The 18542-nt window shown below is 43.3% G+C and overlaps 2 protein-coding genes across 7 annotated transcripts in view; one reads left to right on the forward strand and one right to left on the reverse strand.

The window, feature by feature from the left end:
* The first annotated feature begins 653 nt into the window (after positions 1 to 653).
* On the forward strand, positions 654 to 9732 carry prr33 (proline rich 33). Of its 2 annotated transcripts, none has more exons than XM_080761949.1 (3): positions 654 to 889; positions 1294 to 1354; positions 5138 to 9732. In XM_080761949.1, the coding sequence occupies exon 3, from the start codon at positions 5143 to 5145 to the stop codon at positions 8350 to 8352; it is 3210 nt and encodes a 1069-aa protein (XP_080618075.1). In that variant the 5' UTR covers positions 654 to 889; positions 1294 to 1354; positions 5138 to 5142; the 3' UTR covers positions 8353 to 9732. The 2 variants fall into 2 exon arrangements, with proteins under 2 accessions (XP_080618075.1, XP_080618076.1); XM_080761950.1 differs by having other exon boundaries at positions 1294 to 1344; positions 5123 to 9732.
* Positions 3499 to 18542, reverse strand: part of lsp1a (lymphocyte specific protein 1 a) — a 56519-nt gene continuing 41475 nt past the window's right edge. For 3 of the 5 annotated variants that reach the window (XM_080761961.1, XM_080761959.1, XM_080761958.1), the window contains 4 exons: positions 17856 to 17993; positions 14635 to 14733; positions 11604 to 11690; positions 10074 to 11501 (listed from right to left, as the gene is read on the reverse strand). In XM_080761961.1, the coding sequence (XP_080618087.1) occupies positions 11301 to 11501; positions 11604 to 11690; positions 14635 to 14733; positions 17856 to 17993 (525 nt within the window). In that variant the 3' untranslated portion in view covers positions 10074 to 11300. Of the gene's footprint in view, positions 4611 to 10073; positions 11502 to 11603; positions 11691 to 14634; positions 14734 to 17855; positions 17994 to 18542 lie in introns of those variants that run through there. The other 2 variants (XM_080761960.1, XM_080761962.1) reach the window with 2 other exon arrangements.

Below are 18542 nucleotides of genomic sequence, written 5' to 3' on the forward strand. Positions count from 1 at the left end.
AGCTCTGTTTCCGTAGACTTTGTGCAGCTGCGGTGAACCAACGCTGGGGGTCCTTCCTGCTGACAGTCTCTGACACAGACCTCTTGAACGGGCTCCAGTGTTGTTTTCGTCGACTAAAACTATGACAAAAAATGTTTGTCGACTACCTTTTTTCACTGACGAAAACTAAGACAAAATATAATGACAATTTTGTCAACAAATACAAACTAGACTAAAATGTTGAGATGAGATGAGTTCCAGTAAGTCATTTTACACTAGGTTGCATGCTGAAAATAGCAGATCTACAAGCTCACAACGCGTTGCGCTGCGACACGTTGTGAGTTTGTAGATCTGCTATTTTCAGCATTTCAACAGCATCAAGGTCCGCCAAAATACATTTTAGTCGACTAAATCAACTGTAGTTTTAGTCGACTAAAATCTTATATTTAGTCGACTAAAACCAAAACATTCCAGGGGACTAAAATGTGACTATTTTACTATTCCATTGACTATGACTAAAACTGCTGGCAAAAACAACACTGACGGGCTCATACTTTCCTCCAGGGGGCAGCCGGCAACCTGTTGGGGAGACAGACGCAGGCCACCCACCCACCCACCAACCCAACCCTAGGGTGGGCTCATGATTATCTTGAATGGTGCCGTGCTGGCCACCACCCCCTGCCTCTCACCGAGGGGTCGCTGTGCGCTGTCACACGGCTGCGGAGCAATTCTATGAGCAAAGGGCTCAGGACTTTATTTTTGGACTTGCCATGGAGACGGCTCCGTCCATTTGTAGGATAGAAGGGGGTATAGTTGGGAGCTCAACATGAGCCTCCCGCTCTGACACACTCCGGGCTGGGACTAGCAGGCGGCAGCAGCCGGCCGCCCCCCAAAGCAGCAAATCACACAGGTAAACACAAACGCAGCACATTATTCAACATTTTTGTCTTATAGTATTCGGTCCGGGGAAGTTATTGCGATTGGCAGGGAAGCGACCGGTGTCGAACGGCAAATCCCGCATAGCCCGCCCCATTAGCTATTTTGTCATGTCTTTGGGAAGCTATAGGGAGATATTCAGTGCAACGTAAAACCACCTTGAGCTTACACATTCCATTACAGTTTCTGCTGCCATTGAGTAAAAGACACATTTGAATAAACTGAACATAAATGATGACTTAATTAAGATCAATTATGTATGGTATTTGCTTATTCGATATTAAAAGAAACTCAAGCAAAGATGCCACAGACTTGATATGTATTTTGACTTGAAGCGTTTAATAATTTACAATATATTTTCTCTCCTGCCGCCTCAAGGGGGACCCTCTCCGGGGTGTTTTTTGTTCCGCCAGCAATAAGCTCTACCTGGTAAGTCCCTGTGATATTGAATGGAAGGTCATCAGGGGATGTCTGTCTGTCTTATAGCATCCATGGCATGTGAATGGTTTTTTTGGGGAGGATTCCATTTGCTCAAAGGTGTGACACCCGAGGCCTGCATTGTGCCACAGAGTCATCTTATTACCCCGGGGTTATTATTACCCTTTCCTCTTTTGAACTTGCGTCTTGGAGGTGCTCCAAAATACCTAACCTACCACGGCCTTAAAAGGGAGGAGCTCTTCTCGTATGTCAGGCTGTGAGAGAGTCCAGTCCAGCCTAGTCTTCTTGCTGTGGAAGTGAGGGCCCTTTAAAAAAACAGGACCCTACGCTGCTGGCCTATATATTTCTGTGGCGTGACACAGATATTAAACTCGGCACATGATCGTATATACACACAGACCTCAGCCCGGGGGGGCTGTGTTTTGCTCACTATATTTACACCATTAAAAATAAGCTAAAGGATTATATTGCTGAGCTATAATATGTAAGAGCTTCTTCCTGTGATACAGCAGATGTTGCACGTTCCATTCTAACCCATTCTGACCTGAGATCAGATTCATACGAGGTTTCCACGGGACACACACTGGTCTGATTAACCCATTCTGACCTGAGATCAGATTCTAAAAATGTCAGTCGTTCTTCGAATTTTTCAAAAATAGCAGACCTACAAGCTCGTATCGCGCCACTCGGTGGCGCGATATGAGCTTGTAGATCTGCTATTTTTCAATAGCTAAAGCATAACATGATGCCAACACCAAAATGGGTGCCCGGTCAGAATGGGCTAAGAACAGGTCTTTAGCAGTCCTGCCAGTAGGCCCTGACAAGAAGATCTTTGTCACGCTAGGATTGAGACTGTGTAATACCTGATTCATTCATTATGTTGTCGTATACAATGGAGAGATGCCTAGAAATAGCCCCGATCTACAAGCTCACGAAGCACAGCCGACCCGCTGCGCTGTGAGCTTGCAGATCGGGCCGTGTCCGGCCACGCAGCTGTAGTTGTATACGACAAAGCATAAATGAGGCTTAACCCTGAAACTTGACCTGCATGTAAAACGTGTGGTCCAGTTACCAACTGGCATTCTGGATAACAGCTGCAAAGCTCTAAAATGTAATATTTGTTATGCAAGGGGTATTTATTTATGATGTGCAGTACAATGTAGGCAATTGATTTATTGTTGTGTGAAAAGTGACGCTACGTACTTGTAATGAAGTGTTCTCAATAAAAAAACCAAGCAAAGTGATTGGCTGACAGGCCTCATCTCCACGACTATCGGCCTATAATTAGGCCAAGGAACCCTTCCAGCTGGGTGGGTCATGGGTGTGTGTGTGTGTGTGTGTGTGTGTGGGCACACTGTAGTTTGTTGTGTGTTTGTTGTTCATGATGAAACTCCAAAGGTGGACATGAAATCTATAATAATTGCTCCATTGATCAGAAATTGATAATTCAAAATAGAGGGTATGCACTATGCGCGTGACATCATCATCATACCAGGAAGTTATGCGGGAACACTTACTAAGTGGCAAAAAAAACTACTTTCTGGCCATGACAGCCCATACATCTAAACATAAAAGTCCTATCTGACTGCATTAAACGTTGTTAAACTGACTTTGTCACTCACTTTGCCCTTCACTTTATGCATGCACATACCCTCTCTATATGCTCCTCATTGACCTCCATTGTGCAGCGAAACAGCTCTCAATGTCACCCTTTTAACACATAAACGATCGAATGCAACGAAAGATGATTCTGGTGCAGAACATCACAAAACCCTGTAGTTTTCTTTGTATGAAATGGTGAACTCCCTATTTGTTTTTATATATATTTATTAGGACTGGATCTGCAGATATGGTTCTTCAAATGGTAAAATCAATAGGAAGTTGTCATTTTTATTTAAAAACAAACGGTACTGGCAGGTTTTGTGATGTTCTGTCTATATTATATTATTACTTTGTTTGTGTTTGTTTATGTGCTAAGAGAGTGACTTTGATAGTTTTTAACTTTCATGCGATTATTAGAGATTTCTTGTCCACCTCCACAAGGTAACCACACAACCCAAACCTCTTTCCCTTTAAGGAGCAAACGCCAAGAAGCCAAGAAACTAACAACAACGCACAAAGTCATAGATGACACCGCAGTGCAAATGAAAGTAGAAAATGCTTTTAATTTATTTAAGAAAATGTAGTTATATAAAACACATAAAATAAGAAATAATAGGCTATTTGTGTATGAGGTGAAAATGTTTGCAGTAAGAGCATAAATATAGCTGGAATAAGGCACCAGATCACATTACTGAAAAAAGAACGGCATAGAAAAATAACAGTATGTGTAGCGTAAAGTTTACATCATGCTTGTGTATTGATTATGCATGCTGTCATACAACAGAAATCTAAGTAATATTCTCTTACTTAGGCATTTGTTTGGTGAAACCCATAATTTTTTTCAAGGCCTGTGTTGCATAAATACAAATCGTAAAAAAAAAGATAGATCAATTTAACACTTATAACTGCAGTAATACAGGGACACAGAATAATGGGTGTTTGTATGATATTTTTGAACCCGGGCACTTAAAGTAATTTGTCTCTGTCGGGTGGAAACTGTTACTTTTCAGGATTTATATTAAAAAAATATCAAAAGTAGCAGATCATTCTACAAGTGTCACGCCACCTTTCGAGCTTGTAAACCTGTTGTTGCTGTTACAGTATATGGTCAAGTACAGTAGGGCGTACTGTACATTTATGGGAAAAGAACACACGTTATGGGTTTCTGCCCGACGGCAACAAATTAATCCTCCACATTTGGCAACTGGTAAAAGAATGATTTTGGTTTTTGAGACTTTTTCACCACACCAGCATAAACAAATACTTGGTGTGAAAACACACCACAACAACAACAACAACAACAAAAACAATAATCAGTATAAAAAAAAGAAAAGGAAAAAAAAAAAGCATTGTCACAGTCACATACAGTATATAATATATACACAGCACAAACCATTTGGAGCAAAAAAATGTGTTTGGAAAACTGTTGAAGTTGGACATGATTTGTTTATAGAGAACTATAATCGTCCCTTTTTGTCTTTAAGCATTGCACTGAAAGTGGCAGAAAATAATGATTTAGCCATATGAAATGTTTCACAAGAGGTGCTTCTGGTAGTTGGCATGATATGCTAAATAGGGTTTATTTGGGTGGGTGGGCCACATCTTCAAACCATCTGACGGGAAGACAACTCTTCAATAATCGTCTTGGCAAAGGTCTGAAAATAAAAGAAAAATGTTAAAGATGTAGGCTACTGTCAAGCGTCCTTGAATGGGGTTTCAGGGGGTCCCCGAGCTAAATTATTGATATTTAGAAACCAAACTGACATTTCTTTGTACACATGGAAACAAATTGACCCCCTGAGGAGGTCCTAAACATGGGGAGTCTGTGGCTATATATGCATGTCAAACTAGGAGCCCTTGAAATAAAAAAAACTACCAGAGGTCAATATTCAGCATTGCTGAGACTGTTAAATGGCGCATTTATATAGCGCCTTTATCCAAGGTGCTTTACATAGATTGTGCATTACATTCACCCATTCCTTGCGTTTACCATCCAGCAACTCTAACCCCTGAGCCACTGTCGACGACGATAACGTTTTAGGCGGATATATAGCTTGGGTCAGAACTATAACTGAACAACATAAAAGATATATAATGTAAGAGATCATCTTCTTGAATTTCACCATAATAACCTTGCCCTTGTATATTTGTTTTCCCCCCTCCCCAGGGGGCTGGAAGGAAGTGGTCATGGCCGTCACTAGTTATAGTAGCATCATGCTGCCCATGAACCTGCTGTACCCGCAGTACCGTCCGCCGCCTCTGCTGCCCAAGCCTGGCAAGGACAATGTACGTCTTCAGAAGCTCCTCAAGAAGTCCGCCAAGAAGAAAGCCGCCCCTCAGATAACGACGCACGTCCCCGCCCCGTTCCGCATAAGCCTCTCTCCCGTGAACGAGGCGAGCGCCGACCTGGAGCACAGTGACCACTCCACGCCTCCGAGGACTCCCGAGACGCCGCATAATTACTACTACGGAGGGACGACGCATCAGCCTCCGGCGGCCCCGCGCTTCACCGTCAGGCCCCTGTATCAGCACGTGCAGTCGCCGTATCCGCAACGCGCCGGGTTCAGCCGGTTCTCCCCGCAGCCGGTGCCCGCGCCGCCGCCGCCGTCGGCGGCTTTCCCCCAGCACGCGACGCCGCCGCTGTCCTGTCACGTCGTGCAACAGTCTTACGTGATTGGAGTCGTTCCGTCGTTTCCGGGGTCACGGGCGACGAGCACGACGCCCGTGCCAGAGGTGGTGACGAGGCCTCCCGTTAAGGTGACAATAGTGGCCCCTACTACTACGGCCTCACAAATGGCGCCGCCTAGAAGCCCACTTCCTCGTCCTTTCATGGCATCGCCGGGCGGCGAGGCCTTTCTGAAACCCCTCACGGTGTTAGTCCCGCTCGGGAAACCCAGGAGTCCTCGTCCGACGTTCATAGCGACGGAGACTTCGAGGTCGCCCAAACCGATGTTTGACGTTCCTCAGATTAGGATTTACACCGCAAACACGTCATATTACGAGCCATCCAGGACGCCGCCGGTGTACGATATGACTGGACTGACCTCTATTGGAAGTGCCGTACCTCGAAGTAAGACGCCGACGTCGGAAGTGAGAAGAGCCATAACTCCGACGCCTGAGGTAAAGATTGTGATCACAACGTCGGAAGTCAAAAGAGGTGCGACGCCGACGGGTCAAACTCCTAGCTCGGCCGCGGATCCCAGGAGTAGAACGCCTACATTAGAAGTCAAGAGAAGCACCACACCTACACCAGACGCAAACAGATCCGTAACCCCAACGTCTGAAAACAAAAGAGCCTTGACCGTGACATCTGACGTGATGAGGGCTAAATCACCTACTTACGACTACGGCAGAGCAAGAACTCCGACCGGGCCCGGGCGTCCTAGGACGCCTTCATACGGAACCCGAGCTGCAACGCCGATCTTTGAAGTGTCAAGACCCAATCCTCTTTTATTTGCGGTGTCACTAGTGCTGGTAGAAAAAGAGCAACCAACAGCAGCATCGACGCCTGTTCCTACTCACGCCAGTTCATCAACTTCCCAAAGTGTGAGAAGCACAGAGGCTCGGATCACCGAAACGACATTAAATTCAAAGATCACTGCAAATGGTGATATTCATTTAGACCTGGCACCAGTTGAATCAACTCAAGGGTGTATTTCCAAGCCAGAATCGGCTCAAGAGCAAGTTGACCGAATCCTGAAAGATTTCGCAAAAACAAAGACGACACCCTTGCCAGCTGCTTATCCACCACCCAAGACTCCAACAAACGCCACGCCGAAACCTGCAGTGCTGGCGCCAACGCCAAAACCTGCAGTGGTGGTGGTGGTACCAACAGGATATCAGAGACCCAAGACTCCAACAAACGCCACACCAAAACCTGCATTTGGTGTACCAGCGGGAGGATTTCACCGACCACGGACGCCATACTATGGACCCTCAGAGCCTGTAGCTTTTCAAAGACCTAAAACGCCAACCTCTGCAGGGGCGGCCCTCAAATCAAAATCGGCGTATCGCGGTTTGACGCCGGCCGAATATGTCGCTTTTGGCGGAATACAAAGTTTCACGCCGGCGTTCGGTATATCCAGGGCCAGGACGCCGACTCAGGAAGAGGATGAAACCGAGAGAGAGTTATCGGAATACCTCGTGAACCCAACCCAACCTGTGAAAACACATTCTTTGGTTGAGGTATTTACAATGGAAGATATAATGGAAGATATAGCTGTAGATCACACCCCAGCAGCGCCGGTGATTCCAACCATTGTCGTTTCACAAGCTTCAGATGTCCCCAAACCCGCAGGACCAGTGACGAGTCATGTTCCAAAAACGCCCGAAAAACAAACTATGTTGCAAGAAATGACATACAGTCCCACGGCAGAGAAAGTGGACGTCAAACCTCCTGAGAAAGAGAGGACGACAACACCAACTCAGCAAGGCCCAAAAGCAAAGATACCTGAAGCGAAGCAACCTGTGACCACTCCAGTAAGCATGAGTGATATGAAAGTGCCTCTGATGGTCAAAGCAAAACCCATAGTCAAAGATACAGCCAAGACCACAGAATCAGTAGCAAAAACAGAGACACAAACCAGTGCCTCTCATCAAAAAGAGTCAGTAAAACCTACGTTTGTAACCAGTGCAAAGGCAGAAGAGTCAAAGCCAATGACGCCAACCCTACCAGCTGAGGGCTCAACTGTTAAAGCACTTGCTAAGTCAACAGTCAACGAAGACAAAGTCAAAGATGAAAAAGATGCTTCAGCCGTGCCTTCACCGGCGAAGAAGGAAGGGGACGCCTCACCCATGGCAGCTGAGCCTCTTCTTAAAGCCCTTCTGAAGCCAAAGGGAGCTAAATCTAAACTCAGTGGCTGGGGACGCCTCAAGAAACACATGGTCGTGGAGCAAGAAGAACCCAAGTTTCCGGAAGCAGAGCCGACACAGAAAGGCTCCACACAGAAAGAACCGACCGGGCATGTTCAGAGTGCAAAGGATCAAAAGGATGAACGGAAGCCGAGTGATAAATCTGCCGCCGAGGAGGATGAGACGCAGAGTGCAGATGGCGCTAAGGCACCCCAGATGTGGGAGGCCGTCCTCTTCGGGATGTTCTCCAGCAAGGAAAAGATCATGCGCCAGATCGAGCTAAGTAAAGACGAGGGAGACGCGAAGGAGGAGAGACCCGCTGCTGAGAAACCGGACGAGGCGAAGGACAAGGACATCCCGACGTTCGCTCATCGTCTGCCCGTGCTCCTTTTCAGTCCCAAGTTCGACGCCAAGAGACTGAGAGAGGCGGCGTCGAGGCCGGTCACGAAGATGAGCACGGTGTTCGAGATGGGTCTGATCGGGCGTAAGAACACGGAGGAACCCAAGGACTTTAACAGAACGACAAGAGGGTTCATTGTTTCTTAACCCATTCTGACCGGGCACCCATTTTGGTGTTGGCATCATGTTATGCTTTAGCTATTGAAAAATAGCAGATCTACAAGCTCATATCGCGCCACCGAGTGGCGCGATACGAGCTTGTAGGTCTGCTATTTTTGAAAAATTCGAAGAACGACTGACATTTTTAGAATCTGATCTCAGGTCAGAATGGGTTAATCAGACCAGTGTGTGTCCCGTGGAAACCTCGTATGAATCTGATCTCAGGTCAGAATGGGTTAACCACGTCAAAATGTGACATTTGTACACGAGCTGAAAATATTGAAAAATTGCTTTACTCGGTTAATGTTTTATGTACAGGTGTAGAAATCCTATAGTGAAAACACATTGTACAGGTCTGGTGTTTTTTGTCTGTGTGTGTGTGTGTGTAAAGGGGATGACATTAATGTGGCAGTGTCGTATAGAGGGAGTTGGGTATCACATTTATACTGTATACTGTATGCCAAATGCATTGTTGCATTTTGGGGTGCTGATTTGTATGATTGATTGATTGGTTGTCTTGACTGTTAACAGTTCAAATTTGTCGCTATGGATTAACCTTGATAGAATATGATACATTTGTCTTAAAGTCATTTTAAAGGCACCGTATGAGATTAAAGCGTATGTTTTAAGTAATTTCAGAGCTTCTCTTTTGTCAAGTGTGGAACCTTTTGTTGGTCATTATTATAGGTGTACTGAAAATGAATGAATCCAGGCTATGTGGATTGCGTTCTTGATATACCACATAGTTTATATAACTCATGACCTTGCATTGTGACTGGCTGAGAGGCATGCTCATGTGTGCCAATATCTCCTGATATCAGCACTCCAAATGCATCCACTTTATTTACAAAACCTAACCTAAAAAATAATAAATTGGCGCTGCTGTGCTGTACTATACAGCACTCAACCTTTTGTAAACTTTGTAGCAAATGATAGATTATATTCCGATTTACTCGTTCCAACAAAGCTTAATGTTAAATGATAATGGGCCCTATTTTGCACTGCATCGTATGCCTTATAGCTAATATTATTAGGCTTTTTTTGGTTTTTTGAAAAACATTTGACAATACTGAAAATAGTCAATCTACAGCGAATCGCTGTGAGTTTGTAAATCAGCTATAGCCTATTTATAATTTAAAAATGTTTTTTTTTTTCAGAATGATGAAACAATGCGTAAATAAATATGTCACAACTTAAGGCATAAGACACCATGCCAAATAGGTCCCTATGTGCTATTCTGTAAGATCAGTAGGCCTACATGCAGTAAATGCTTTATAATTGGCTCGGGTTGTGCAGAATTGCTTAAATAAATACATAGAAACTGTAGATGTTTTAAACCTAAAATGTAATATTATATGCAGTATCTTTCTTCTCCGTTTTGTTTTTCTCTCCAAAACATTTCCCATATTCACAATGGTGCTACTTTTTAATGCAAGACTTTCAATCCATAGAGGTATAGTGAGAGGTTTTAGCATTGGTTTTGGTTATGATTTGCTGAGATAAAAGCTCAACCCCTTTTGGTGTTTTAAGCATACTTTAGCTATTGAAAAATAACAGATCTACAAGCTCATACGAGCTCGTAGCTCTGCTATTTTTTTAATTGTGAAAATGTGGCGTAAATGTCAGAGCGAAGTTTTTAACTCAAATCTTTGCTTCTGTTTGGGGAGGAGGAAGGAGTGGGGGGGGGGGGGGGGGGCATTTCTAGAAGGCATTTGTAGAATCGTCCTCAGGTCTAAATGGGTTAATGCATGGCATAGAATAGATAGATGAGTATAGGTTGTATAGTGGGGTTCAGTACTTAGTTCAGACAGTATTTTGTTTAGACTAGTCATTGGTTAGACCAGTCATTATTGGTCCTACAACTATAACCTATCTCAAACCCTCACCCTAACCCTAACCTCCCTAAACCTAACCCATGTCTAACCAATGACTAGTCCAAACTAAGTATGCACCCCGTATTGTGGCGCTATAGTGAAAGAAGCAAGTGAAGGACACTGGAGTTATACTGTAGGACAGGAACGGAAGGGAGGTTCAGATATGTGTCATAACTCAACGGTGAAGTAAGTAGCTATAGCTATGTGGAATGGACTTCAGGCTGTCAAATGAAAGGTATTGATTTATACGTCTTGAGGTTGAGCCGTACTGTGTGAAGAATCTTAACATGCAAAACACTGTGCAACAAACAGGCAGCTGTCTTACTTTAAGGGCCGATTCATACTCCTATTTTACCGCTGTAGTGCCGAAATGATTTCGGCTCGTCGGAAATCTTCAGTAGCACCGAAGAGACGACTTTAGGACGCCCCCCGAACCTCAATTGTAGGCTCTACACAGAGCCGAACCGACTTTTATTCGGCTCTAAAATAGGAGTATGAATCGCGCCTTAAGGCAGTGGGTCTCAAAGTGTGGTCCAGGTACCCTCCTGGTTCCTTGTGGGAGTTAAAAAAAATGGCCCCTTACGGGTGTGTAACTCTTGAGAGTTATTATGGGGGTCCTTGAAAATAAAAAAAGGTTTTGAGAGCCACTGCACTAAAGGGACTCAAACGGTTGGTATTTCAGGACTCTTTGTGCTTTGTATTTTCTTGCATGTTTTCCACGTTATTGTTTTCATGCCCAGTTAAATGCTGCGCATTAAATAAAGTAAGCATATTTCTTTTTATATATATAAACAAAGACTTGAATAGAGGACTGGTAATCTTACTTAAGGAATGTTTCAGCGTTCAACAAAACAATGAACTGGAGAAGGCTTTGATCGTTGCAAAATTGATGGAAAATAAATGTACATACATATACATAAATATCATTCAATGGTAATTCAGAAAAGGGTCTTATAGTTTATACCAATGTTAATATAACAATTTGATCAGCAGAATAGAAATTATCATTTGGCCTATATATACGACTTGGTGAGAATGTATTGAAGTGTGCACTAATAAACACTAAAAACACTGTTTTATCATGATTTCTTGTGGCATAAATGATAAAAACCATAACGCAATAGAATAAAAAACCCCACACTGCTTACCAGATTTTCCGTTAGGGTATTCCTCTCCGTTCTCATCTGCTGCTGCAGGTTTCTTCTTCTCATATTTTCCGTGACCAGTTACCACAAATGTGTACTTCTTACCAGTGGGTGTACCCTAAAACAGAGATTAAAGACACGTTAAATACTCACCTACTGTGTGTATTACTATTTGAGTGTATGTGCGTGCGCGTGTGCGTGCGTGTATGGATATACTCACAATAGTCCTTTGCCCTGTTCTTCCAGATGTATCTGAAATACCCTCCCACATGTTCTTTTTGTTCATTACATCGCCCGGTTTAACATCCTGAAAAGGGAATAACAATCGTTGAGTATGTGGAAACAAAACAGGAAAAGTATTGCCTGGAATTGAAGGTTTCACGATTTAAATTGTATTGTTTCAATAGTCATACTGTAAAACCTCCACAAGAGGGCGATCTCTGATAAGAGGCACGATGCATTCTTGCACTATCACTGTCTTATCTGTTGCAACTTCATGAGTTATTATAGAATCCTATGGATTAAAAAAGGATTTAGGGAAATGAATACCTTAAATATTAATACCTTTTGATGTAACAAGGACAACTAGAGAAAATCAGTAGGTCTACGACGTCCCTTTATTAGTATTGACAGCAACATTGTGTTTTTTCATACACATCACTTAGGCATGGATATCTCAGCCATAAGCAGCTCACAATTTGTACGTTAAAAAAATTCTTTGGTGAATATGACCCCGGGGAGAAATAAATAAAGAACTGCTTTAGAAAGGGTTGACAGAAATACTAGCTGACATACAGTACAACGGCCAGAGAGTGATAAAAACACAGATTTAAATTATGGCCCTTGAGCCTTCGAAAATAAAGTTTGTGTTTCTTTCAGCACCGTTGAGGTATGCTTTAGCTGAAAGCAATTACTCACGTAAAAGAATAGTGTACTAGTTAACTTAACCACTTGAACCCTGGCCTGGGGGGTAACATTTGCTGAAATTAGCCGGGGGAAAAAAGCGTGACGCATTTTGAGCTGGAAAAAAAAAAAGACCATAAACCAAAGACCGGACCAAAAAAAGGACAGTATTTTTGTATTTTAAAACAAAATGACACAGACACGCCAGAGGGTTATAATAACCCTTGCTTTCATGAAATACCTGAGATCATTAGGATTTTGTCTGGAAGATTAACGGTGTATTCTATTGCTAGTTTTTGACCACGTCAAATACTCACAACAACAACACGTGTTGTAAAGCTTGTCGACTCGATGGCCTATTTTGGGTGCATACCTTGTATCATGACATGCTTCCATAGAAGACACGCTGACTTCTATGCTGCCCGACAGCCTGGGCACACTTGAACTTCCATGAGCGGCCAAAGGAAGCTGTCTTTTTGCGTCATTTACGGGTTTTTAGACAGCTGGTGGATGGAAATGAAGCTCCAGCCGCGTGGGTGGAGCTTCTTTTCCATCCACCTGCTGTCTAGAAACCCGGAAATGACGCAAAAAAAGACAGCTTCTTCTGTCCACGCATTGGAATCTTAGGTGTGCCCCCCAGACCCCTACAAAGCCAAAGTGCAGTAACTACAGGGGGGAGAAAAGGTCTGATAAATGGGTGTAAAAGTGTTTCAACTGGTCAGCCAAATGATAATTTTCAGCAAATAAGTGATATTACACTAATTATCTAAATATCTAAATATGTTCTTTATAGGTAAATGGTTTATCCCCCCAAAATTCACAAAGGCTAGTTTGATCTTTGGGATACACAAATAAGTCGGTATGTGTCCAAAAATGTGGTTATACTGGACTTTGGCTTTATTATAGGGCAATGTTATGGAATCCAAACAAGCAGTGTTTGATTTTGTTGACTAAAGCTAAGACGGAAAATGCTCGTCGACTACCTTTTTCCACTGACGAAAACTAAATGGAAACTAAGCTATGATGACTAAAACTAAGACTAAATAGACTGACAATTTCATCAACACATAAAAACTAGACCAGATGTGAGGAAGGGACTAGTGGACAAGAGATCCAGTATGAGTCATTTTACACCTTAGTCTACAAGCTCACAACGCGTTGCAGCGCGATGCGTTTTGAGCCTGTAGATTGGCTATTTTCAGCAAGTGTAAAATCAGCCATCAAGGCTCACCAAAATACATGTTAATCCTAAATCAACTGTAGATTTGGTTGACTAAAGTCTTATGATATTTAGTCGACTAAAACTAGACTATTGACACTAAAACATTCCAGGTGACTAAAATCCGACTAAAACTAAATGAAAACTATTCAAGAGACTATGGCTATAAAACTATAAAAATCTAAATTTTCTGCCAAAGACAACACTGCAAACAACTGAGATCAGTCTTGGCGACAGAGAACTTTTGGGTTTTGGGTTCTAGGACATTATTGGACTTACAGCTGGCCTGGACAGAGACTGTTTGAGTTTTGGGGTTCTATAAAACATTATTGGACTTACAGCTGGCCTGGACAGAGACTGTTTGAGTTTTGAGGTTCTATAATAGGACATTATTGGACTTACAGCTGGCCTGGTCAGAGACTGTTTGAGTTTTGGGGTTCTATAGGACATTATTGGACTTACAGCTGGCCTGGACAGAGACTGTTTGAGTTTTGAGGTTCTATAATAGGACATTATTGGACTTACAGCTGGCCTGGACAGAGACTGTTTGAGTTTTGAGGTTCTATAGGACATTATTGGACTTACAGCTGGCCTGGACAGACTGTTTGAGTTTTGGGGTTCTATATAGGACATTATTGGACTTACAGCTGGCCTGGACAGAGACTGTTTGAGTTTTGGGGTTCTATAGGACATTATTGGACTTACAGCTGGCCTGGACAGAGACTGTTTGAGTTTTGGGGTTCTATAGGACATTATTGGACTTACAGCTGGCCTGGACAGAGACTGTTTGAGTTTTGGGGTTCTATAGGACATTATTGGACTTACAGCTGGCCTGGACAGAGACTGTTTGAGTTTTTGGGGTTCTATAGGACATTATTGGACTTACAGCTGGCCTGGACAGAGACTGTTTGAGTTTTGGGGTTCTATAAAACATTATTGGACTTACAGCTGGCCTGGACAGAGACTGTTTGAGTTTTGGGGTTCTATAGGACATTATTGGACTTACAGCTGGCCTGGACAGAGACTGTTTGAGTTTTGGGGTTCTATAGGACATTATTGGACTTACAGCTGGCCTGGACAGAGACTGTTTGAGTTTTGAGGTTCTATAATAGGACATTATTGGACTTACAGCTGGCCTGGACAGAGACTGTTTGCCGCTGCCGTCCGGGTTTCCCTTCACCCACTGGGTGATCAGGTCTGCCACGCCCACTTTCAGATCCTCAGTGTCCTGAGAGGAAGATAGCACAACACTTGTGTTTACCACGTAGACAAAGGCTTTCTTTATCAATTATTTTTTATTTTTATCACACGGTTTTGAAACCCATTTTTTCCAACCAGTGTCAATTATCTAATGTAATCCTGGGCGCTACACTTCCTCTGCCAACCTGAGGAGTCCATGCTGCTCCTTTTCACCTGACGGGAGAGTTTCTCCGGCCGGACGTAGTGCGTGGAAGGAACACGTTATTTCCGAACAGTTCCTTTACCCTCCCATCAGGCGCCCCGGCTGGCAAGGGGGAGGCAGTTTAGAGACCAGGATTATTGCATGTTTTTTGTGAGGGTACCTACTACTACCTACCCTAGGGGACACGGGGAGAACATGCAAACTCCACACAGAAAGAACAAAGGCCTTTGTCTTTCTGTGTGGAGTTTGCATGTGGGCCGTCTTTCCAGCAGTATAGGCTACCTGGCTGGGAGGAATGCTCGCTCCAAAACTCGCCCCATCATATCCGGCGACCTCGGAACGGTCACGGAAATATATTCTTAACCCCTTTTGGTGTTTTATTTATGTTTATACTTTAGCTATTGAAAAATAGCAGATCTATAGCTCATCTACAAGCTCATAGCGCGGTAGATCAGCATATTTTTTTAGATGGGGGTCGGCGGCCGATTTCATATATATTTTTGGAGGTCCTTGACATGAAAATGTTTGAAAAAGACTGACATATGTAGAAACATGGGGTTTTCAGAAAACTGTCAGTATTTAGAAGGCATTTGTAGAATCGTCCTCAGGTCCAACCAAACCTTGGTATAAAAAAATTGGAGCAAGAGTGTTTTTTGGGGGGGCAAGCGTTCCAGTTACCCCTGAGGGTCTCCCAGTACAACCACACTAAAGACCTATTGTAGTGTATGTGTGAAGTCCAATGCGTTTGAAGCTTGGGGAGTGCAACATTGGTTGAACTTCAGCTGGATGTCAATCCGATAGGAAAGAAGCACAGCCATTTGCTTGTTTTTCAGTGAGCAAATCACTCCCGAGTCAAATGAATGAACTATACACACACCAGAAAACTGGCACTCTTGCTGGAAACGTTTCTTTTTTTTTTTGGAAAACGTTTATCAAAATAACAATTCCTTCTACATTCTCTAATTGTGTATACTTCTTGTAAAAGAAGTAATGCAGATGTGTAACAATAATGTAACTCTTAATAATTATATTGTATTTAACATAGTCTACCAAATCTTTACTCATTCAAAAAAAGTCTCTAACCGTAGCTTTAGAATAATCTTTCTATTTTAGTGGGGCTCTCAATCCTCTCATACACGCTGCCTCATTCCAGACATTTTGCACTTCCAGCCTTAGAAGTGTGAATCTCGGGGTTTTTGGAGGACAGGTTATAGCCTATAGCGTGTGGAAACACCAGGGATTCATCCGAGACGGCGGAGCAGAGGGGGAAAACCGAGCGCTTTGTGGGAAGCGTATGAAAACAAACGGAGCCAGGAAAGAGCCTCAGATCTCTTCAGCAGCGCGGCTCGTGCTCTCATTATTACCGCTTGTGCCGCAGTGGTTGCCACGTCTGCTTATTATAAGCAATCTGGCTCGTTTTGTGTCTGTGAAGTCTGCTTGTAAATATTGCGGTGGCTTGTTTTTTTTGAGCGGTGCGAAGTGCTCACAATAAAGGGCTTTGTGTGTAGGTCTGTCTGTCTGTCTGTCTGTCTGTCTGTCTGGATCACAGAATGGTTTGTAGCATGACCTATTGACCCCTGCAGATCATTGGTCATTCGCAGTGAGCAATCAGCTAGTTGGGGCCGCTAATTCGAACACACACACACACACACACAGCACGGAAATGTGTCCGAGCACGAAAATAGCGTTATAGCCTTTGTTCACCACCAAGTGTCACTCAGTACAGTACAGTACAGTACAGTACAGTACAGTACAGTACAGTACAGTACAGTACAGTACAGTACAGTACAGTACAGTACAGTACAGTACAGTACCACTCACTTCAGACAGGTCTGATTTTTTTTTAGTGTGGTTGCATATTTGGGCTTGCTTCCGACAGTGGTTTCCAAACATTTTCATGTCAAGGACCCCCAAATTAATAGTATTTGTATTTGTATTTGCGTAGATGTTGTGAGCTTGTAGATCTGCTATTCTCAAATAGCCAATGTATATAGTAGATTTAATGTCATGTGGCCTATCATAGTCACTTCTTTTGGGGGCTCGTTTTCTTAGACCTGGTTGCTTTATGTCTTCCACAGAACCTGGCAACACTGCTCGTGCCCCAGTCAGAGCCATATACCTTCTCGGTTACCTCAAAGAACGCTGCTGCACAGTGCACGCACAATAAAACAAATTAAGTAATTAAACGTTCGTGGAAGAAGGGGGAGTGCAGGGTCTGTCTCTGCCAAGCCTGGATGATTTTACACAGGAGCAGTGAGGTCATCGTAGCAAAGAGCACGCACACAATGTCTGGATCCTGGACAAACACATTCTTCCATTGGAGTTTGGAGACAGGCACTGTTTTGTGTTTCGTGAACACAACATCAACAAAACGATCTGGTTATTTGAAAAGATATTGATATTCTTTGTGGGGTTGGGAAGTATAGCCTGTAATTTAAGACTGATTTATACTTTATACACGGCAGAAAATGTATTGTGAGCTTGTAGATTTATTTTGCACATTTTGGATGCATGACACCAATGTGCATTACATTCTCCTGCAGGGACGTGCAGAGAGTCTTAGAGGGGCAGGGGCTGAAATCTCGTAAAAGAGGGCACTTTTGGACAAAAATAGCAGATCTACAAGCTCACAACGAGAGCTTGTAGATCAGCCATTTCCTGAATGCTGCCTATAACGACATGGCATGGAAGGAAAGGAGTGGCATTTGCGTTTCTTTCACCGTAGTTACTAGTAAATGCTGCATTCGTGGTCTGGAGAGGGCAGTTGTTTTACAGACGGGGTAAAAGGGCAGGGGCTCAAGCCCCCTTTGATGTCCATGTGTGCACGTCCCTGTTCTCCTGCAATTATATAGCTCAGGGTCCGACTGCTTGAATCGGCCATTAACCCACTCAACCTTTCTTGTTGAAATGTATATGACAGCCATATGGCTGCGTTCCAGTCTTCATACCTTGCATGACGTGCCCTTGGCAGGACTCTGGGTCCATACTTCTCCTCCCTCAAAGAGGTTCTTCTTGGAGGAGACCGCTTCAGGAGGGCTGGGGATGTCCATCACACCTTGTTTGACTGCCTTGGCCTCCTGGGAGTTCTGGTGAACATAAAAAAACAAAACGCCTGTGTTTTAGTTACAGTATACATGAAAGGTTCTTCTTCTGGCTCGTCGGGGTCGACCTCCGACAAAACAAAGAGATATCCCCTGCTTTGCGACCCCCTGTTGCACGAGCAAACACACCAAACGCTTTTAATGTTCACTTTTGAAGATATTATATCGTTATATAAGTCCAGGAGGCTGAATATATTAGTGTTTCTTACGATGAAAAACACATTCGTCACAGAGGTGAAACATGGTGATCATAAATTGTGATCAAGATGCAGAAACTTTTGTGTTTTTCTTTCTTTTCTTTTCTTTTTTTACATTCCATGAATCCTCTATTAGTCATATACATGTCACATTTTCTTATGTAGCACTAATCAAAAACATGTGTACATTTAATATGTCGTAATAACTATACTCTTAACCACTTAACCCCTATACAGTAGGCTGTACATCCCCTTTACACCGGCCAATCTATGCAAGCTCTTAACGTGTTGTGAATTGCGACATTTTGTGAGCTTATACAGATTTGCTATTATCGCA

The sequence above is a fragment of the Protomyctophum bolini genome, assembly GCF_963924005.1.
Source record: "Protomyctophum bolini genome assembly, chromosome: 4".
Classification (NCBI taxonomy): Eukaryota; Metazoa; Chordata; class Actinopteri; order Myctophiformes; family Myctophidae; genus Protomyctophum; species Protomyctophum bolini.